This window comes from Haliotis rubra, unplaced genomic scaffold (genome assembly GCF_003918875.1).
Source record: "Haliotis rubra isolate DU_JTF1 unplaced genomic scaffold, ASM391887v1 Scf114, whole genome shotgun sequence".
Lineage (NCBI taxonomy): Eukaryota > Metazoa > Mollusca > Gastropoda > Lepetellida > Haliotidae > Haliotis > Haliotis rubra.
In genome coordinates, this window is record NW_025765048.1 from 1608889 (window position 1) to 1633490 (window position 24602).

The 24602-nt window shown below is 40.3% G+C and overlaps 1 protein-coding gene and 1 long non-coding RNA gene across 2 annotated transcripts in view; one reads left to right on the forward strand and one right to left on the reverse strand.

The window, feature by feature from the left end:
* The first annotated feature begins 518 nt into the window (after window positions 1-518).
* LOC124252987 (sialin-like) overlaps window positions 519-24602 on the forward strand; it is a 28415-nt gene continuing 4331 nt past the window's right edge. Inside the window, 10 exon segments of the mRNA XM_046686705.1 lie at window positions 519-1094; window positions 12850-13062; window positions 13706-13989; window positions 14480-14567; window positions 15029-15091; window positions 15094-15123; window positions 18230-18363; window positions 19335-19427; window positions 19429-19485; window positions 24179-24311. Coding sequence (XP_046542661.1) covers window positions 1040-1094; window positions 12850-13062; window positions 13706-13989; window positions 14480-14567; window positions 15029-15091; window positions 15094-15123; window positions 18230-18363; window positions 19335-19427; window positions 19429-19485; window positions 24179-24311 — 1150 coding nt within the window. The 5' untranslated portion in view covers window positions 519-1039.
* LOC124252998 lies at window positions 21587-22536 on the reverse strand. The gene is made up of 2 exons (XR_006892074.1): window positions 21797-22536; window positions 21587-21712 (listed from the first exon to the last, which is right to left on the reverse strand). It is a non-coding gene; the product is annotated as an uncharacterized LOC124252998 (long non-coding RNA).

Genomic DNA, 24602 nt, shown 5'->3' on the forward strand with positions numbered 1-24602 from the left:
TTTACGTCGCTTTTAACAACATTCCAGCTATATCACAGCGGGGGACACCAGAAATGAGCTTCACACATTGTACTCATGTGGGGAATCGAAGCCGGGTCTTCGGCGTGACGAGCGAACGCTTTAACCACTAGGCTACCCCACCGCCCCACATTCCTTTGAAGTATAAATTATTTATTCATACATTTTAAAATGTAATAATATGATTTTGTTAAAATGAAAACATTATGAAGTTCAGAACAGCATATATGTACATTAAGGTGCTTCATACATCTGTACAATGTCTGTTTACATTTTATCATTGTCTCAATTTCGAATGTTTACATTTAACATGTATAATATTTGTAACTTATATGTTGTTATATAAAGATAATTTATATATTTGTTCGTTATTATTGTCCTTATTACAACAGCACCAGTGAATCTAAATCCACAACATGCTAATCACCAAACTTGCAGCCGGTTGCAGTGCTTCGTGTTGATTGGTTGAAAATCAAGTGGGCGGAGCAAAATCTGTGCACCATGTCGAACTCAACAAGAGTTACTATTGCGTCATCATATTGCCTTCGCTAGTTCTTATTTCCTGACAGAGTGACGCTTGTTTATGTGAAGTATTTAAAATATCACTCCGTTTTAGGACAGAGGGACATTTCAACTGGAGTTCTGATAACAAGATCGAGGAAAAAAACGGCTCGACTCAGATTGAACCAGCTGTCTCCTCTCATTCACAGCTTGACACAATAACATTGCACACGTGGCTTTCAGCGGGAATATCAACCACCCATACGTGTCATTGTGGCGGATTTTGACGGACATGGCTCATCGGCTATTTTCTCAAGGCGTTTTGTGGTGATTCTGAGTGACCGCTTAGAGTTCAGCGCACGGTCAGATGGATATTTGAGTAGTGATCGGGGCATATCCTGGCTTTGTGCGCACTTGGCCTACATACCACGTTTCTCTCGCGACAAGCCAGTTCCGTTTCCTTAGTAACGAAGTAAAACTATTCTGGGTCAGTGTTATTCATTGAGCACAACAGATCAATATGGCCAAAGGAAACGTTGACTTCACACCGGAAGGAGATATTGACAAATCTAAAGGTAAGGACATATTTAGACCTAGACAGTGTTGAAATTTCCTTCAGAAACTCCTAATCTTGACCCGAATATTTATCAGATGCCCCCCGACGATCCATTCTTTTTAAATTTCTATATGAATTATTTAAATCTTTCTTGCATTTTTGTTCTGGCTTCAAACTGGGTAATTCGGATTTGTTTTGTGTTGTGTAAATTAATTTAATCATTGTCGATCACTATGGGAAAAATTACCATTTCCAACAGATGTAAATACTCTTCTATATGTCTATTTGATAGCGGTAAATTCATCGTCGTCTTCAGAAACACTAATCGCTAGCTCGTAGTAGAACCTGCTATTGATGCGGATGTCCATGTTTATCACGTGGTTACTGCTAGGCCTACGAGCATCGACCCCCCTTATTCAGCCAAGGGTCATTTGATTCTATGATGTCGTGTCTTGGAGCAGTATCTAACTTGGATCTAACTTGGATCTAAATACAGGAACTCGTATTTATATTGACCCACTTCTTTCATTCTTTTATTTGCGGGTAAGGGACAGCTAGGCGACGTCTAAAGCTTTGAATGTCTGTGTAGATATCAGCACAGGGCCATGTATAATCTAACATTCTGTAACGGGAAACTTGGAGACATATTCGTAATCCAAATAAACATACGGCTAAATACACATACCGAAAATAGATAAAGTCGTGAATGATAAAAAACAATTTATCGTCCCGGGATTGGTCAACCTGTGCTCCGTGCGTACAGCTACGAATTAATCCAGTAGTTATATTAGATCATCCACTACTGTATTGTAACAGCCACTTATATCTGAGTTTGATGTAGAAGATGAAATTATGGATAATCATGAAAAACACCCTTTCTTTGTCAACAACACGTTGTCCTCGTTTTTGGTGAGTGACGCTCGTCAGTTGTCGGATGTGTTGATAACAGTGGAGGCTTATAGCTATCGCAGGAATGATTTAGGTCCACATGGCCCTCAGTCCGCCATATACATGTGCTCGAACCAGTCTACCCATAGACACGATCGCATGGTTATTATGATTATTAAACAAGGAACTGTTAAGGGCCATTTACCGACACGACAGGTACAACTGTACACTGCCCACAAATGGGCCAGGTGTATTCCTTCAGGTGCGAAAGAACTTAATTTTCTTACCAGGTTATCGTATCGTAAAATACCAGTCTAAGTAAAACTTTAGTCTCAGTACTGACACGACAGTTGCATTCCTCTACTCAGTATAGTAGGGTAACGAATAATGCTGAAAGAACTAAGTTTACTTACCAGGTTAAAATATCGTAACGGAATGTTTTAATGTAGTATGACGCCATTACTGTTGTCTTCTCTGACGTCCGCCAGGGAGCGTTAAGATTGTTTACAAATCTGCAGCCACAATCTTAGCGGGGAACGCACATAGCTGAAAATAACTGAACTTACTGGAAATGAATATTGCAGTTGTGTGTCTTCACTTATCTTACAGTCACTCCTCATTAACGGCTAGACTGACTGTACGCCCGTTCTCACTAATGAGGTGCAAATGGGTAAGCGTCGTAAGTCAAAAATCAAATACACAAAATCTATGCAAAAACATTTTATTTAGAAAGTTTGGTATATGGTCTATTACATATAACTTTTTCAGCCACACAATTTTACAAATATCCATACAGCTGTTATCTAAATGTGGCACCTTGAGCTATAAAATATTATTACCTGATACGTACGTGACTAGTTTTTCTGACTAGAGAATTAAGTGACAATGTGATAAACTATTTGAGTAACCTATCAAATATTCCGCATGAGTTTGGCGATTTAGTAACACACATGTCTGCTCAAAAACTTTAGAAGTACTTTGACATACACATTGTAAATCATTATTACTCAGATTGTTTTTTCAAAAATACCAACAAATTGCAAAAACATTCTAAAATCAAAATCTGATACTTAGATTAGCGGACAATCTGAGGGAGTAGTAGACCAAAAAATGAGTAGCAAAATATTTGATCGATAGCCAGTTGCAACAACATAAAACTCATGAAAATTACAAGTCACTTTTGGCAGTACAAACAGTAACGTATGTAGCCCAACATTCAATTGTTTCAAATAAGATTTTTATTATGAAGAATAATACTTTTTCTTACCTAAAACAACGATTAAAACACATCAGCATCGTTTTATTCAGGATTACAAGATTCTATCGTTTCTTCCTTTACAGTTTTTAGTACTACTTAAAGACAATATCAGGGTGATCAATATTAATCATTATAAATTTGGCAAAAGGAACATAACAAGACTGTATCCTCGATCGTTCTTTCTCAAGCAAGGCGGGTCCTTTTGCTTTGTGAATTTAGCGATATTCTGTCTGAATTTCTGCTCTACGTTTTCCCACTTGAAATAAGAAAAAAATGAGTAACGTATGTATAATACATTTCGATACATACGTTACCCTATAATTATGCTCTTTCACATAACAAAGACCCAGGACTAATCCAAATGTTATTACAAATATATAAACTCTGTCTGATAAGCTACTAAAGTACCTTTCATTTGTACATCAATCCTTCCATCCCTTTAAACAATCAAATATTCATATCAATTTTCATATCATTCAGAGAGGTGACCATCTCTTTCCCAACACATAGCTCATTATGTGAAAATAAAGGGACATTAAATAACACCGATTGCCAGTTTAAGTCTGAATGTTTTAAAAAAAACCAAAGTTTCTGGCTTCAAATGATATGACATTTACGTTTGAAACCTTCAACAAATGTTGTTACCTACGTTACCGTTGATAACGTATGTATCAGTTACTTTAGCCTGCCTTGGTCGGAAACTGGACCACCAAATGATGCCCTTAGCATTGCTTTCCTGTTTGTTATGATGGTAGTTGAAACACACAATGACAATTTGAAAGAATTACACTTTGTAACATGTTTAACGTGACGTCTTTAATTATGTATGGTATCACCTGAATTTTAAACAACATTACCTCAAAAAAACTGATGTGGTTTCTCTCTCAAAATGTGTCTTTTGTTCGATGACTGTCGCCACATGAAGTAGGTATAGCCAAAATCTAATCATATTGTTTCGAACACTTACTTCCGTACTTTCTAGTAACGTATGTAACGGTTACGTATGTATATTTTCAATGGTTTTCATGTTCATTTTTGCAAATCTATACACACTACTGATCGTCATATGAGCTGTTTTACAATGCTAGAAATGTGTGTTGTTGGTATAATGTTTTGCGTGAAGTGTTATAGAAATTGAAGTAATTATTGGCATGATAACGTATGCATTGCTTGATTTCTACGCATCTTGTTTGTGTGCAAAATCAAAATGCGTGATATAAAATCCAATCGGTAGCTTTCACGGATTTCCATTTATGGACTTTACTTAGAAAATGAACATTATTACTATGTAAACGAGAATAATAATGGTGATAGACCGTGCAGCTTTAAACCTACCTTGGTGTAACATATGTGTTATGTTTGGTATTACACTTCACTGAAGCACAGATTCAAGTACTTTCTCTGGTTACCCGTGATTATCCGGGTTAGAATGGGTCTTCAGCAACCCATGCTTGGCGACTAACGGTATTGGGTGGTCAGGCTCGCTGAGATGGTTGAAACATGTCATTGTATCCCAATTGCGTAGATCGATGCTCATGCTGTTGATCACTGGATTGTCTGGTTCAGACTTGATTACTGAGTAACCTTCCGCCATGTCGCTGGAATATTGCTGAGTGCCTCGTTAAACAACAAGCCAACACACGGCAAGCGACGCGACCTTCTTCTAGGTTTTGTTAGACTCAGTATAGCAGTGTTACGAATAATACTGAGCCTAAGTTTACTTAGACCGATGGCAACGGATGAAACAAAGTTTTACTTTGGACTTCCATGAAAGGAGAAACAGAATATGGCGCAGACGGAGTGAGAGTTTTCATGCCGATAACTTTAGACAGAACGATCGTTTTTTGGGGGGTGGCTCGTTAATGATGTGCGGTAAGAACACTGAGAAAGTCACAACATCTTTACATGCCATGTTAAGACGCTTCACTGATAGATGAAAGGCGCCGACAGTACGTTGTCAGACTGTAAAATACACGGTTGTAAAACCTACGTTATTAAGCACAGACAGTGACACTTAAGTTGAAAACTTTTAATAAAATTTGAAACAAAGATATACATGCAATACATCCAGCCATAATCTCGCGCTACAGATCAACACAAGGTATCGTTATATGAACCTGTATAGCTGTAAACCTTATAATGAAATGTATGAAACCCAAGTGACAGAAGAAACAGACAAAGCAGGAATGGTTATTTTTAGTTTCGTATTTTTAGTATCGTATCGTATCGTATTTTTAGTTTCGTATTTTTAGTATCGTATCGTATCGTATTTTTTAGTTTCGTATCACTGGGCTGTGCTTATAATAAGCTGGGCCCCGTCTCGCATTTGAATTAGGCGGGTGTTTTGAAATCGTCATCGGAACTTTAACTGTTCCCATCACTGCCGGTTTATGCCTCATGGGTTTCTCATTATCAAAGCGGAACGATGTATTAAAAGATCATTTCATGTGTTCGTCTTTATATCGTAATCATGGACCTGCCGTCCGGTGGCTTTCACACTGTTGTAGCCCTGATCAAACACCTTTTGGTCAAGACTCATATGGGTAAATCTGTAAGAGAGATTTGACCTTTTGACTATGTGTACATATAATGCACCGCGCAAACACCACAGAGAATGATCAAAGCGCTGCATTATTACCCCGGTCAATTTGTCACTGTGGACTAGAATAGCATTATCAGCTCCCTGGAAGTTTCTTGTTCATATTGTTTTGTTTCCGAATATCCAAAAATTTCTGATATCCGCGTGACAATTTAGCATGGTTATAGCTTTGTGTTGACAGACTGTAGCATGTATAAACCTGTCGTCTGTAAAGGTTTGAGTATCACAATGATGCTGTTGGATAAACGAAGCATATTTATCAACTCTATATGCAAACAGACGAAATAACTGTGGATCATAACGTTTAATATTCTGAAATTGGATATGCATTTTTCAGTACCTATTCATATCGACGTTAAGGCCATAATTCACAGTTGTCACCTGTATGTTTCTGCAAGGTGCGCAGTTTGTTTGCGCGATTGCTCGGAGGTCGTACAGACACTTTTGTCTAACCCTATTTGTCTAACCCTATACACTGCTGACGCAATGACAGGGTGTGCTGAGTAGGTGAGCCGTAAACAAAACCAGTGCAACACGAAGCTGCCGTCTCATGCATAGGGGCATCCCATCTCACAAAAAAGCACAAAATTTATCGTTGTTTACGACTATTTGAATTGCGTGCACTACCGTGACGGCACCAGTCGACATCATGTGTTACCCTTTGCAACAATGCCGCAAAGTCAATAGTGGTGTGATGATTCATCGATACGCATCGATGCATCGATTCATGGGCCGCCGATTAAGTGAATAGATACAAAGTTTTACATTGTCGTATATCCCGATACGATACTTCAAAGGGGCAACGATACATCGATGTTTAACTTTGAATATTGTCGAATCGCGATATCTGTCAAGAAATAAGACTTACTTTTGTTTGATGATTAAAATATTTGCTTACTTATTTTCCCTTCATAAGTACACGTTTTCTAGGAAATTCTTGCCTCAATAATTGTGTCAGACATAGCGCTCGCAAGTTATTAACATTCACAAAGTCCGTATATAAATTTAATTATCTCGTTTCCGAATGAACATTGAAAAACGCTGGCGGAATTTGACGAAATACTTTAAAATGGTTTTGTTTTGATCTTAAGGTGTTTTGCAGTTTGTGTTAGAATTAAAGATTTTAGTATCGTGATACGTATCGTATCGCCACCCTTATATCGGGATTCGTATCGTATCGCAGTTTCAGTGCACAATACCTTGGCAATATATCGTCGTGACTATAACTTTAGTATCGTGATGTATCGTATCGCAGGTTGTATGCCAATACCAGCACTAAAAGTCAAGTCAGGTTGCAGATGTTGCTCGCTGAACGTGACGTGTGTTGTAACGACGTTCCCAGCATAACGTTGCTGCATTACAATGGCCGACTGTTTCTCCAATCCAGACATTTAGGGGATGAGATGGGTGACGCCTAGGACAGGACCAGAACCAGCCGATAAAACTGTAGCTCACTCAATCGGACAATGTTTAAGGTTCCCCAGGTAAATTGTTTGATGTCTATTCGCCTTCACCTGTGTCAGTGCGAATGATTGTCATGCCTGATGTTTACATTGTTAACTGAGATGAATTTGTAATGGTAATTCAGTGACAAGACGAATGACCAAATGCTATGGTTGTTATTTTTGGTAACATCACATTTCAACCACTCTATATGACACAGTTTCATTGTCCTGATTATATAATACTTTCACGACCAATGCACGGAATAATGCAATATTTATCGTATTATCCATTTAACGTGGATAAAGAGGAGTCGATAAATTAAACATTCACAGACAGGTGCGTTGACAAGCGTGCTGAAAATTAACTGATTTTGTCGAACATGTACATGTATTTAGTGTCAAAACGCCACCCAAACTCTAAGGGTGAGTCATCTAATCGCCAGCACATAAAATAATAGAATCTGCATGTACTTTACCGAGAAAGAGCAATCACTAATATAACGTATGTAACATTTGACCACTTTCCAAGAGGTAAACATTACCTTGAAACTAAAAAATGCTTTAAGCAATTATGCAAGGACAAAAAACGTCTTTTGAAAAGAGTATAGCAAACGAAATTGCTAATGCAGCAAAAACTAAAATGTGGATTCGAACCCGAAATCAGTCGAATACAACCTGCTCATCCCTTGTCCCTTGTACAGGTAGGACAGGGTATGAACATTTGAAGAATCATATGTTTGTAAACAGGGCAAGGTAAGTTTGTTTTTAGGAACATATATTTGATTTGTAATTTGGGGTTGAGGTTGCTGTGATTTGTAATTTGGGGTTGAAGTTGCTGTGATTTGTAATTTGGGGTTGAGGTTGCTGTGATTTGTAATTTGGGGTTGAAGTTGCTGTGATTTGTAATTTGGGGTTGAGGTTGCTGTGATTTGTAATTTGGGGTTGAGGTTGCTGTGTTGCCCTGGGAATTACCGGCTCAGCATGTGACGCATTAACAAAGGGCCACGCACAGGCCTGACACAAGCGTATTTAACACAAGCGTATTCTACAAATAGAGCAGACAGTACCCCGAAGGGCCATGTAGCATACTTGTATCCAGTCAGTGTTTGAACACTGTTTTGTGGTGAGTCACTCTTTGAGATCCAGGTCAGTGTATTAAAGCATTACATCATAGCCACACAAATGTAATAGAACATAGCCGAGATCTAGGTGTAGATTAGAAGGAGGTATTACCTCATCGGTACGCATGGGAGGCTTAACTATAAAATAGTACTGTCGGAAATAGAAAAAAACTGTATTTTCTCATTTATCTCTACAGTGTATGTAGTTGATATGTGAAAGTGTGAAATATCTGTTAAACTAAGTTCGGCCTAACTACAGTCTCAGTGGTAGATAGATAGGAAACGGAGAAAAAGGACTTTACTGAGGGGAAATTAGTGCAGAAATGAGCAATGCGGTTTTTATCTAAGTCCAAAAAGACTTATTTGGAACAGACCATGGCTTTATGCAAATTAGTGTGCGACGATATTGTATTACAAAGGACACTTTTTAAATGCCCAATTTGAAATTAGACGTAGATTCATTATAAACGATAACTGACGTAAAATATAATAACTTTTATGCCGAAACTATTAAAGATGTAGCTACCATGCAGTCTCACTGTCACTAAAAGAAACAGATAGGAGGGGTCGCCTCAAAAGCAAAACCTGGGGTCGGGCTTGGGGATAGAGATATCAGCTAAGATAAGATAATCCTTTAGGGCAATTATACTGAGGAGGTACACGGCACGTCATAACAATTTACAAATAATATCCAGTCCTGTCGATCTTCGGGTGGTCATGCCACCTATATACTACGATGCGTTTCTATGGTTTCTTATCATATCTCATACATATCTCAACATAAACTTTATAAAGAAAGACAAATAACAATATAACCGGTTTTCAGACAAATATGGTGTTGTTATTTCACATATCCAATGGCTACCCGGCTATGCTGATGTACAGGTATCATCTGGCGACCTTGACATTCAGGTCAGATTACATCAAGAATAAGTTGGAAAATATTCCACGTCTTAACTCAGTATAAAAAAAGTAACCTAAATGTTTGGCCTTGAAGTGTGCAGACCGCCGTCTCCATGTGGCCTGTACATGCTATTTATGCAGTTTCATTCACGTGGGTATTCACGCCGGTGTGCACAAGAAGTGTTTAAATTTGAATGTAAAACTAAAATATTAAGAAATAATGTGGGATCTATATTCATTCTATTTTTAATAGGCCTATCAAAACAATAAATCAAAGGATGACTTGTTTCAGGACTGTCTGATCACAGCGTTGTGGGGTTGCAGTGTATATGTCACAGTGTATATGTCACAGTGTATATGTCACAGTGTATATGTCACAGTGTATACAGTGTATATGTCAGTGTATATGTCACAGTGTATATGTCACAGTGTATATGTCACAGTGTATATGTCACAGTGTATACAGTGTATATGTCACAGTGTATATGTCACAGTGTATATGTCACAGTGTAGTGTAATATGTCACAGTGCATATGTCACAGTGTATGTCACAGTGTATATGTCACAGTGTATATGTCACAGTGTATATGTCACAGTGTATATGTCACAGTGAATATGTCACAGTGTATATGTCACAGTGTATGTGTCACAGTGTATATGTCGTATATGTCACAGTGTATATGTCACAGTGTATATGTCACAGTGTATATGTCACAGTGTATATGTCACAGTGTATATGTCACAGTGTATATGTCACAGTGAATATGTCACAGTGTATATGTCACAGTGAATATGTCACAGTGTATATGTCACAGTGTATATGTCACAGTGTATATGTCACAGTGTATATGTCACAGTGAATATGTCACAGTGTATATGTCACAGTGTATATGTCACAGTGAATATGTCACAGTGTATATGTCACAGTGTATATGTCACAGTGAATATGTCACAGTGTATATGTCACAGTGAATATGTCACAGTGTATATGTCACAGTGTATATGTCACAGTGTATATGTCACAGTGAATATGTTAAATCAGTGATTTTGTAGAATCACTGAAAATTTCAGGGATTTTATATAATTCCTGATTCACTCGGGGTTTTCACAAAATCCCTGAAACTCACAATTTTTTTTACATATTTCCTGAAATGAATATATCGCATTCTCAGTGTTTGTTTTGACAATACTGCTTGTAAATATTGCATGTGTATACAGTAACCAAAGATACACAATATAAGGAAGTTAACAATACTCTGTAACTCTGCTCGTTGTGACAACAGTGTATGTGGGCTACTTCGTCATCTACCAACAACAATGATATATACTACCAGCTCAGAAAGTATGAAATCCTGGAATGTGGAGATGTCAAGAAGTTGATCCGTAGAAGAGAAGCAGGCGAAAATCCCATCTTCTTCGCTTCTATTGAAAATACTTTTGACATCATTCAGAGAGCCCATATTGCAACAGGTCATGGAGGCAGAGACAAGATGTAAACAAGAAGTACGCCAACAATACCCTGGAAGCTCTGTCCTGTCTCCACTAACAGCAAAAGAGAAAGAGGTCCATGACGAAAGGGGTTGTTGTAAAGCCAATTTTGTCTAAGACCTTTGCTTCTCGTGTACAGGTTGGCACAGGTAATGGACATTACTGACAGCGGCATGTACATACTTGCTGTTAAAGCCGGTGTCTTGTGTGGAAAGTATTCACGCAACCAGTTTGATGTGTGTGCCACATCTCTCTACACAATTGCAGATATGTCGACTGAGAAACTTGTATCGCTGAGATCTACAGTCCAGTCAGAGTCTGTATGTGGTTGACAGGGTTTTGTGAAATGTAACTGTAGTGGCACAAGAGGATGTCAGACACAAAGGTGCAAATGTTACAAGGCTCGGGTTATGTGTAACTCTCGATGTCCCTCTTCCCTCTCTTGCAAAGACAAATGTTGATACATATGAGTGATGTTTGACTGACGTGACTTTGTTTTAAAAAGATATCACAGAAGGTTCTCTGATCCATTGCATGATTATGGCAATTAAACACTGATGCAACATCTGATAGGGATGAATATTGTTTTAGTCGCTTACATGTTGAATTATTTGATATTTTTTATAACATATTTATGCAACTATTTTCATGTCAATGTAGAAAAATATTTTTTTTTTATTTTGACACGTTTTTGTCTTTATTTATTACAAGCAGTATTGTCCAAACAAACAATGAGAATGCGATATATTCATTTCAGGGAATATGTACAAAACTGTCATGATTTTCATGTTTTGTTAAATCTCTAGGAATTCCAGGGATTTTCTGAAACCACCGAGTGAATCAGGGATTTTATAAAATCCCTGAAATTTTCGGTGATTTTACAAAATCACTGATTTGACATATTCACTGTAACATATACACGTTGATGTGTATGTATGAACATCTGTGGCTGTCTCTGTACCACGGCGAGAATACTCAATTAGCCAGCGTCACGTGTATATTATAACACATTGGAAACCTAGTCCTCTGGATAATCGAGTGCATCCAGTGTTACGTGAACGTGTTGATAAATGTACATACTATGTATTTTATTTTTGAGCATTTGACATATATGTATACCATGACCAGATTCCATGGCCTCTATTAGCCCACATTCCCCGGTCCTGTCAGCCTGTGACGTGTGTGTTAGTGCATTGTTACAGCGTGTTACAGGCTAACTTAGATGCCGTGTTAAAATGCAATGTAGCCTGTAACTGCTTCAGTAAACCTCAATCTACATTCAGCCGTGGGCTGTAACTAGGAATGTTCATGATGATATTTGTAAGGTGTGACACCTGTAGACAGATCCAGTAATTAATTGTGTATGAGAACCTCCAGCTGGTGACAAATGAGAGAACACAACAGAGCTTGATGTCGTTTAATGGAACCTATGTCTATATGATATACAGAATATACATTGCCTAGTAAAGACATGTATAGTATATCTATAGATTGCTAAACGAGTCCCGTTAGGGTCGGTGTCCATAACGAATGTATTTCTAAGATAGCTAACGAGGGAAAACGAATCGGAATCATGCCGGGACTAGGATAGTGATACAACACTAGGTCCTACATCAATTTGATCATGACTTGTGTAGATTGTTGGACGAATGCCAGCCTGATGTTCAGGTTCCAGTATAAACTGTTGGGAACAGGTATATTCTGCGTTATGACCATGACAAATGAGTGATAAAAGTTTAACATACTGTGTAAAGTGAGTGAGTTTTATGCCGCTTTTAGCAATATTCCAGCAATATCACGGCGAGGGATACAAGGAAATGGACTCTACGAAATGTCCCGTGTGGGGATTTGAACCCGGGCTGCGTGACGAGCGAACGCTTTGACCACCCTATACCGCCGTTTAACAAAGACGTAGGATATTAACGGGGACAAATCATCCAGTGCATCCTGGCGAACAAGGAGACACGGGTTCTAATACCACTGAACTACATGTGTCACAGTAGCTAGATAGAAACATAAACTGTAGTTTTTAATCAAATGATTTTAATTATTCATTCTGTTCTTTTTTACAGTCCCGTTCCTAACGTCGTCGCGAGTGGGACTAGCTGTATTAGGATTCTTCGGCTTTATCAATGTCTATGCCCTGCGCGTCAACCTCGTCGCGCTTAGTGTCAGCATCGTCTGCATGGTCAACCAGACATGGATGAAGGAAAGCTTAAAGAACGACGCCAACGACAGCGCGTCGGTGTCGGAGTGCGCGTCTTACTCAGCTGTAGATCCTCAACGTCACGGGGTCGACGGCCCAGCGGGTTGGTAGTCCAGAGGTTACATAACGTACAGGGTTGTTTTGAAAGTCAGATGGGTACGGTGACCACAACTCGGGTTAAGTAGCTGAGGTCATTAGGTGGGTGACAGACCGAGATCCCAAAGCCCGATTCTTCATTGGGATAGGGGAAGTGACGTCGTTGGCAGCTTGCCCCGATTCACAGAGCTGGAGGATGAGATAGAACTGCCATATACAAAACCGTGTAGCAGGTAGCTTCGGTTGAAAATAAAATATTACCACTAATAGCACGAAGGTTTTATGTAGACTATTTTAGCTCAGTTTACTAGATAGAACGAAGTATGGCTGAGCTCGGGCTTGGTAATAGTGGCTCAGTGGCGGGAACAGGGACTACGACACACGGTCGTCAGGGTAATGCTGTAATGCGCTGGGTGATGTGTTATAAGGAGGCGTTATTCACTGTATGGAACTGTATGGTTCACCTGGATCATATGATCGTGGACAGATTGTTCCTGATCTTTGGTTCGTCACTACGAACATCCCCACGCACATGTCCTGCATACCTCTCCTGTCACAATAAAAACATACGTCCTGATACAGCCAAAGGTAACATGACTTTACAACCACTCTCTCACTATTCCAAGTCGGGTGCGCCCTGTGTACTTGTGGCCTAACGTATGTTCTCCTGTTTCAGGATGGCAAGTTGCTGTGGGACAAGCCCACCCAGGGCCTGGTGTTGGGCGCCTATTTCTGGGGATACCTTGTCTCCCAGATACCTGCAGGATGGCTGGCCACCAGGTTCGGGGGGAAGCATGTGTACGGCTGGTCAGTGTTTGTGTGCAGCATCCTCACCTTCCTAACCCCCATCGTAGCCACCACCAACTACATCGCTGTTATGGCACTCCGGATCCTGCTAGGTCTTGCCTCGGTAAGTCGGGACTAAGATTTGACTTCGGTATCTGTGACCTCATCACTCCATCACTGACAACGATGGGATGTAACCAAGTGTCACTTTCTATAAGGTCACCACTGCTGGTATCTAGTCAACAGCTCTGATAGATAAAGTAGGGACCAGAGCCCCGTTTCACAAAGCGATCATAGCACTAATAAGGTGATCGTAACTTCCATACTTTAACATAGACTTACCGCAGACAGTCGTAGCGCTACGATCGCTTTGTGAAACGGGCACCTATATATCAGAATGGCCCCTTTTGCTCTCTCTCGGTCAAAATTACAAACTTGCGAAACATGTTTAAATCGCTAGGAAAGATGTTTGTTGTATCTTCCACATAGCATATCTGTATGTATATCAGTGTAAGTAATGGTGCCATGCATTGTACTTTGGTTAGCGCTTTTGAATTTAAATTAGGAATATTTGACTGAAGTAGTTTCCTCATCAGTGTTGTTTTCCCTTTCAGGGTGCAGCGTTCCCTGCCATGCACACATTCTGGGGGCACTGGGCCCCTCCCCTAGAGAGGAGCAAGCTAACAGCATTCACATATGCAGGTGAGGGTCCTTGTCAAGTGAGCACACGTTCGCCAGGTTCCCGGGGTCGGTTATGATCCTTGGTCAGCAGTAGGATATGCGGAGTTGTGTGTGGAGGGATTTACGGAGAGGGATTTCTACAGAACTATTATAGACCAGGGCAGCGTGGCTTTTTAACATGCTTGAGTCTAGTAGCTTCTTGATGGCTTAATACGGCCTAAGGGAAACATACGACTGAATGACCAGCTTCGAGATAACTAACGTGTGTTATTTATTAATACTCTTATATGCTCTCCAGAATTATATTTTGAGATTCATTTGGATCACATATTTTGAAAACGGCTTCCATAAAAACCTATCAAAATGCATTAAACAACACCTGTTATAGCCCACCTTTGAATGAACCCCCAGTAAGTGATCTTTGCTAATACTTGACAACTTCTGTATAAACACTGACCACGTCGTGACCTCTCATCTTCCAGGTGCACAAGTTGGCAACGTGGTGACATTCCCCCTAGCTGGCTTCCTGTGTAAATATGGCTTTGCAGGGGATGGCCTTCCATATATTACGTTCTGGGTAAGTTGTGATGCCAGTGTGTAATAAATCTATAACATCCGTCATTGACAGTTGGTAATTCTGTATAGTCACTCTTGAAGTGTTCTCCTGTTGTTTGAAGGTTACCATATGTCTACTCGTGCAATATCCAATATCCACTCGAGGCAGTTGGTTTGACAGTCAAGGGTAGATATTATTGTCCTTTTGTATACATGTACATGGTTATTGATATAACAATCATGGTGAGTCGGATTTGTAGCTGTGCTGTGTTTGAACTTCATAAATGTTACTGGTTTTTCATACTTGATTTTATTCTGGTTAGTTTTATTTATTTGAATCAGGTTAGTGTCTTTGGCATAAAATCCGATGTCAAGTAGTATATAAGAGGAACGGTATATGGAATCACGTTGTGCTGTGTAAAAACCGGTATCAGTACTGGAGCGATGCAGTGACGAGCTTGACGGGCATGGCGGGCATGGATGACGAGACTGATTGATGATAGTACTTCGAACTGCCCATCTATAGAAGGAGGAGTCATCCAGTAACCACTAGGGGGTCTAGACAACAAGCAAATCTATAGTGAGATCCACAGTCGGGTACAATTGGGTACGATAAACCGATTGTGGCGATGATGTAGTGAGTGATATTATCGGCAGCAGCATTCTAATCAGAAGCACCGGTGTTGAGAAAACAGTGATCTTGATCTTGTTTTTGACCCATTGGTGACTGGTTTCTTTCACCATTTAGGCATTTACCATAACCACCTCGAAGATTTCATCAAACGGACATTTACCATAACAAACCTCGAAGGTTGGTTTCAGCATACAGACATTTACCATAACAAACATCGAAGCTTTCAACAACAGACATTTACCATAACAAACCTCGAAAGTTTCATCAACAGCAGACATTTACCATAACAAACTCGAAGGTTTCATCAAACAGACATTTACCATAACAAACATCGAAGCTTTCATCAAACATACATTTACCATAACCAACTCGAAGGTTTCATCAAACAGACATTTACCATAACAAACTCGAAGGTTTCATCAAACAGACATTTACCATAACAAACATCGAAGCTTTCATCAAACATACATTTACCATAACCAACTCGAAGGTTTCATCAAACAGACATTTACCATAACCAACCTCGAAGGTTTCATCAAACAGACATTTACCATAACGTCCTCAAAGGTTTCATCATACAGACATTTACCATAACCACCTCGAAGGTTTCATCAAACAGACATTTACCATAACCAACTCGAAGGTTTCATCAAACAGACATTTACCATAACCACCTCGACGATTTCATCAAACAGACATTTACCATAACCACCTCGACGATTTCATCAAACAGACATTTACCATAACCACCTCGACGATTTCATCAAACAGACATTTACCATAACCACCTCGACGATTTCATCAAACAGACATTTACCATAACAAACTCGAAGATTTCATCAAACAGACATTTACCATAACCAACCGGCGACAATTTCATCAAACAGACATTTACCATAACCACCTCGACGATTTCATCAAACAGACATTTACCATAACCAACCTCGAAAGATTTCATCAAACAGACATTTACCATAACCACCTCGACGATTTCATCAAACAGACATTTACCATAACCACCTCGACGATTTCATCAAACAGACATTTACCATAACAAACCTCGACGATTTCATCAAACAGACATTTACCATAACAACCTCGACGATTTCATCAAACAGACATTTACCATAACCACCTCGACGATTTCATCAAACAGACATTTACCATAACCACCTCGACGATTTCATCAAACAGACATTTACCATAACCACCTCGACGATTTCATCAAACAGACATTTACCATAACAAACCTCGACAATTTCATCAAACAGACATTTACCATAACAAACCTCGACAATTTCATCAAACAGACATTTACCATAACCACCTCGACGATTTCATCAAACAGACATTTACCATAACAAACCTCGACGATTTCATCAAACAGACATTTACCATAACAAACCTCGACGATTTCATCAAACAGACATTTACCATAACCACCTCGACGATTTCATCAAACAGACATTTACCATAACCACCTCGACGATTTCATCAAACAGACATTTACCATAACCACCTCGACGATTTCATCAAACAGACATTTACCATAACAAACCTCGACGATTTCATCAAACAGACATTTACCATAACAAACCTCGACCATAATTTCATCAAAACAGACATTTACCATAACCACCTCGACGATTTCATCAAACAGACATTTACCATAACAAACCTCGACGATTTCATTAAACAGACATTTACCATAACCACCTCGACGATTTCATCAAACAGACATTTACCATAACAAACTTCGAAGCTTTCACCAAACATACATTTACCATAACCAACTCGAAGGTTTCATCAAACAGACATTTACCATACATTTTCACCATAACCACCTCGAAGTTTCATCAAACAGACATTTACCATAACCACCTCGAAGATTTCATCAAACAGACATTTACCATAACAAACCTCGAGTTTCCATAACCACCTCGACGATTTCATCAAACAGACATTTCCATAACCACCTCGACGATTTCATCAAACAGACATTTACCATAACAAACCTCGAAGGTTTCACCAAACATACATTTACCATAACAAACTCGAAGGTTTCATCAAACAGACATTTACCATAACAAACCTCGAAGCTTTCACAAACATACATTTACCATAACCAACTCGAAGGTTTCATCAAACAGACATTTACCATAACAAACATCGAAGCTTTCACCAAACATCGAAGGATTCACCAAACAGACATTTACCATAACAAACATCGAAGGTTTCATCAAACAGACATTTACCATAACCAACTCGAAGGTTTCATCAAACAGACATTTACCATAACAAACCTCGAAGCTTTCACCAAACATACATTTACCATAACTAACTCGAAGGTTTCATCAAACAGACATTTACCATAACCAACTCGAAGGTTTCATCATCCCAACATTTACCAAAACAAACTCGAAGTTATTATCTTGTCATAGAGGTTTGTAGCGCCTTTTAGCAATGTTACTCACAATCAGTATTGACACTGCAGGTGCCCTGTCCTTGGTGTGGTTCATCTTGTGGACGCTCCTTGTGAGCGACACCCCGGCCCAGCATAAACGGATATCGGAGAACGAGAGACGCTACATTCAGTACACCCTTCGTCATAGCGCCAGATCACACAAGGTGAGGAGGTCCTCATGATATTTACGGGACTATTGAGTATTAAGATCCGTGATTGGTGTACCGGCCATTGATGAACAGAACCCCGCTTGTCATGAAATTTGGGTCTCTTATCTTTCCACCTATAGCGGTATTTGATGTGTCATACTGTGCACATATACAAACAAGGCAAATGTGTACCCACCTCCGATGGCTTTGTCAAACACATCTCTTTATCTCACGCCCCTGAGGCAAGACCTGTCCACAGTATAGTTAAAACAGCGTCTCACGTTGCCAAGACAACACCTGTCCACAGTATGGTTAAAGCAGCGTCTCACGCTGCCAAGACAACACCTGTCCACTGTATAGTTAAAGCAGCGTCTCACGTTGCCAAGACAACACCTGTCCACACTCAGGTTTAAGCAGCGTCTCACGTTGCCAAAGACAACACCTGTCCACAGTATGGTTAAAGCAGCGTCTCAAGTTAAAACAGCCAACGAAGACAACACCTGTCCACAGTATAGTTAAAACAGCGTCTCACGCTGCCAAGACAACGCCTGTCCACAGTATAGTTAAAACAGTGTCTCACGTTGCCAAGACAACACCTGTCCACAGTATGGTTAAAGCAGCGTCTCACGTTGCCAAGAAAACACCTGTCCACAGTATAGTTAAAACAGCGTCTCACGCTGCCAAGACAACACCTGTCCACAGTATAGTTAAAACAGTGTCTCACGTTGCCAAGACAACACCTGTCCACAGTATAGTTAAAGCAGCGTCTCACGCTGCCAAGACAACACTTGTCCACAGTATAGTTAAAGCAGCGTCTCACGCTGCCAAGACAACACCTGTCCACAGTATAGTTAAAGCAGCGTCTCACGTTGCCAAGACAACACCTGTCCACACTTTAGTTAAAACAGCGTCTCACGTTGCCAAGACAACACCTGTCCATGCTTACGTTAAACCAGAATGTAATAAATCAGTCATTGTTTTTTCAGAAGATAAATGTTCCCTGGAAGAGCATAGCGCTGTCACTACCATCCTACGCCATCATCGTCAGCAACATCACCTCTGACTGGGGAGCCTACACCTCTCCTCACCAACATCCCCACATACATGAGCGAGGTCCTCAAGTTCGACATTGCTTCTGTGAGTGGAAATAATTACATGCCTCTCGTGTGTGTGTGTGTGTGTGTGCGTGCGTGCGAGCGTGCATGTGAATTAGATTTTATTCGTCGCTGCAGTATTTCACCTTTCCATAACCAGCATCCTGACCAACTCGTGTTATTCCGGGTAAAGTCGAATGGCAACTCGGTCCCCTATTGCCGCCGTTTGTGCGACTGGGTTCCGTCTAAGCGCAAACGGGCTAATAGAAACTCGTGCCTAATGATTAACATATATTTACATATATATTATACATTGCAGATGATATTTGAAACTCGCCGGGATCGATTTATGATCGAACACAGATAACTTATTGTTGGGAATATTTGAATGCATCCTGATGAAGTTGGTTTAGTCCCTGAAATGTAGATTTTCGGTGCCAGATGTATTCCGGTTGATGGCATCCTGCGGCCGCTCGCATCAATGATCACAGAATATTTTACGCAACTATAAACCTCAAAATTATCAAAATGCACGTCAACATATTTTAATGTTTAGCTGTTAATATGAAATGTTGTTTGGGAATAACTACCAGTTGCACAGGTGACCTGTTATTGTTGTTGTTGTTGTCATTACTGTTTATATTCATCTGTTACAGTCTATTTTGTCTCTTCTCCAATAATACTGACGTATTTATACAGACAGTTGCATCTCTATTGACCTGAACAGATGTGACGAGTCTTTTTATCAGTGCTTTACAATTCCGGAAAATTAACACCAATGTGAGCACCTGGCCTCAGCTGCTTGTATTTGAATATCATTGTTGTACACAATGTTCCACATTACAGCAGACCGGCTGTCATCAGTACATATCCCGCTTGTTATAACAATGACTATATATATGTTGATCAATAACGTCATCAACGCCGAAACTAAGTTAGCGTTGATTGACGTTTTGCGATTTCAGAATCCTTATTAGAAAGATTTTCTGGTCCGAAAGTTTGTGCAGATGTGTTTCTTATGTGCTAACAAGGGGGTGGTGGGTTAGCCAAGTGGTTAGTTACATCGTTCGCAGGGCACGCCGAAGGCCCGGGTTTGATGACACACATGGCCACAACGTACGAAGCTCACTTCTGGTGTCCCCGCTGTAATAATGCTGATATTGCTAAAACCCGACTCACTCAATTCAGGAGATGCAATACTTTAGCAACAGCTGTATAAGTTATCGGTCTCCCCCCTTTCAAGATGACTCCGGATCACATGTTTGCTTCCTTGGTTAAATTACAATTGTGACGTCATTTCATTGTCTGCTCGCTCCATTACTTTTCAGGAATGGAGCGATGGGTCTGAAGTTTTAGACTTCATTTTGTCGTTTTGACATTTAATTTTGATAACAGAAATTTTACCAATACTTTGAATGTAATTTAGGTACGGTAATATCCTCGTAACTCTCCATTCCTTAAAAATAAAGGGCCTGGGCGCCATTTTGTTAAGGAACGGAGAGTTACCTCGGATATTACCCTCTACTGAAGATTGTACAATGCAAGTTATGATATATACCATGCCAAATTATTCCAGTTATAGTAGTAAGCATACACAGTGGACGGGGATAACAGTGAGACAAGTCTGTCTTGACTTTAACTCCCTGGTGTGGTGACGGCCCGGAAGACTTCATGTGCTTCAATCCGGAAAAGGCCAGCTGTGACGGCAGACGTCTCAAGGAACACAATGTCTTCCTGTTAATAGAAAATTAAATCCTCTTTCACCCTGGCTCAATCTAAACTTTTCAGTGACTTAGAAAAACGAAGAAACCCATTTGTGACAGCGCCCATATGTTCGACGGGTGTGTTCCGATTGTCTCACCTCGCATCTTTCCGTCAGTTACAGGTTCATAAATATAGAAGTGAGACTGTTTGATCTTCGTTCCTGGGTGCAGATCAAAAGACAACAGTCACACACTTGCAAGGGGCATGTGCAGTTTAATTGCCCTATATCAGAGCGTGTGGAGAGTTGTATATAGTTCCCTTCAAGGTACAATAAATAAAATACATAATGAAAATACATTCGCTGGACATAGATGCCCTTTAGAGAAGTCATGTTAAGTAGTGGCCCAGATCCTGAAAAAGATGGCTCGAAACACTTTATCTACAGATAATCGGGGGACTGTTTTGTTATACAGATATTCGACCCGTTCCACCCGTTTCTAGGAGACAAATACCATCATCCTGCGTCTCTTCTGGACTGTCTCCTCCGCCGACACATTGTGATTTATCTGAAACACAAAAGGCGTTAAATCAAAACTAAATTAAAAATGTAAGTTTAATCATAATGCAAGTCAACGATTTATCGTTTTTACCTCTTTGTTGTCAGCGAGCAGGTATTTGACACTCTGAACGCGACTGTTGATGCACCCGCTGCCCAGCAAGGACGTTCCTCCTCTTGTAACGTCTATGTCGGATGCTGCATCAATGTGATGATGATTTGATCGTCACACAGACATGTTGTTCAACTCCAACAGACGGAGAAAACATTAAGTGCACCACATGGTGCGTCACGTAATATGACCTGCCTTTGAAGTGTAGTTCTTCCCCACGTAGCTGCCAATGTCGACAGGCTGAGTGATTGTGTCGCACCCATAACACGTCATAAACCTTTCAATTAAATACAACTATCAGTCAAACTGGGTGAATGTCATCTATCTGAAAACATGGAGTATAACTTGGGGCCCCTGTCAAAGTTGTTGCTGTCTGTTGCGTCAGCCTTGATAGCGACCAGCTAATGCCCAGTTGTGTACACCTGAGTTGAATAACGCTGTCGCCACACTTCAGCAGTCGTGCATTCAGTGGGCGTCATTCAGTGTACAAGGACGCGGCAGTGAATAGAGACAGCTGTCGGCGTCACCTGACTGAATATGTTGTTATCTTCTTCAGCAATATTCCAGTCGTAACTCAGCACGGGGTGGCTATGATGTTGAACACACTTTATGTATTTAACTGACATTTACTTCCAGAATGATTTTTTATGTATTTGAATATATATCTACAAACTAGAAGTTCAATCCAAATAGAGAATGAAACAATCCTTAATTGCCGAATATTGGATCTGCCACCATGTATATATACATGATATAACTACCAATAACGTTTACAGTTAGATGCTGTTTCTTCACATCATAACCTGGACCCTTTCCCCGAGGCAGCTGCCACCATGTATATACATGATATAACTACCAATAACGTTTACAGTTAGATGCTGTTTCTTCACATCATAACCTGAACCCTTTCCTCGAGGCAGCTGCCACCATGTATATACATGATATAACTACCAATAACGTTTACAGTTAGATGCTGTTTCTTCACATCATAACCTGGACCCTTTCCCCGAGGCAGCTGCCACCATGTATATACATGATATAACTACCAATAACGTTTACAGTTAGATGCTGTTTCTTCACATCATAACCTGGACCCTTTCCTCGAGGCAGCTGCCACCATGTATATACATGATATAACTACCAATAACATGTTTACAGTTAGATGCTGTTTCTTCACATCATAACCTGGACCCTTTCCCCGAGGCAGCTGCCAGTATATACATGATATAACTACCAATAACATGTTTACAGTTAGATGCTGTTTCTTCACATCATAACCTGGACCCTTTCCCCGATATAACTACCAATAACAGGTTTACAGTTAGATGATGTTTCTTCACATCATAACCTGGACCCTTTCCTCGAGGCAGCTGCCACCATGTATATACATGATATAACTACCAATAACAGGTTTACAGTTAGATGATGTTTCTTCACATCATAACCTGGACCCTTTCCTCGAGGCAGCTGCCACCATGTATATACATGATATAACTACCAATAACAGGTTTTCAGTTAGACGATGTTTCTTCACATCATAACCTGGACCCTTTCCTCGAGGCAGCTGCCACCATGTATATACATGATATAACTACCACTAACAGGTTTACAGTTAGATGATGTTTCTTCACATCATAACCTGGACCCTTTCCTCGAGGCAGCTGCCACCATGTATATACATGATATAACTACCAATAACAGGTTTACAGTTAGATGATGTTTCTTCACATCATAACCTGGACCCTTCTCCTCGAGGCAGCTGCCACCATGTATATACATGATATAACTACCACTAGTATGTTTACAGTTAGATGATGTTTCTTCACATCATAACCTGGACCCTTTCCTCGAGGCAGCTGCCACCATGTATATACATGATATAACTACCAACAGGTTTACAGTTAGATGATGTTTCTTCACATCATAACCTGGACCCTTTCCCCGAGGCTGCTGCCACCATGTATATACATGATATAACTACCAATAACAGGTTTACAGTTAGATGATGTTTCTTCACATCATAACCTGGACCCTTTCTCCGAGGCAGCTGCCACCACCCCTCATTGTATTCTTTGCTAATCGCTAACTGTGCCCAGGTCGTTCAAACAGTACTTGTTGGTTACATAGTCAAGTGGTTCAAGCGATCGCATGTCCCACGAAGGATTGGGTTTGACTCCATACATAGATACAGTACGTGAAGTCCATTTCTGGTGTCCAAAGCCGTAATGGTGATGTTGGGGGTGGGCGCACTACAAATTGGCTTCCGGTCGTAGGTACAGATTGTTCTCATGCAGGGGCTAAAACATGGGTCTTGAATCGCTAGACTATTTCCTCGCGAATATTGACAGCTGTTGATTGTTTCAGAACGGTCTGTACTCCGCTCTCCCCTACATTGTGTTCTGGGCGATGATCAACTTGTCTGGTTGGATGGCTGACTTCGTCAGGAGACGGAGCATCTTCACAACCACCAACACCAGGAAAATATTTGACTCTTTCGGTGAGTGGTTCCAGCGTCTCTTTCACAATCCCAAAGCTTGGGCCGTCGTTTGTCAATGAGAGAACATTCATCCCATGCATCATATACTCGAATAACATACCCGTCGTAGATGTTTCACAAGTTAAGGTTTATGTGGGTTTCACCTCCCACGCTTGTCGTAATGGGTGATTAACGGGATCGGGTGGTCAGGGTCGCTGACATGGTTGACACATGTCATCGTATCCCAATACCTAGCTCGATGTTCATGATGATGATTGTCTGGTCAAGACTGGATTATTTACAGACCGCCGC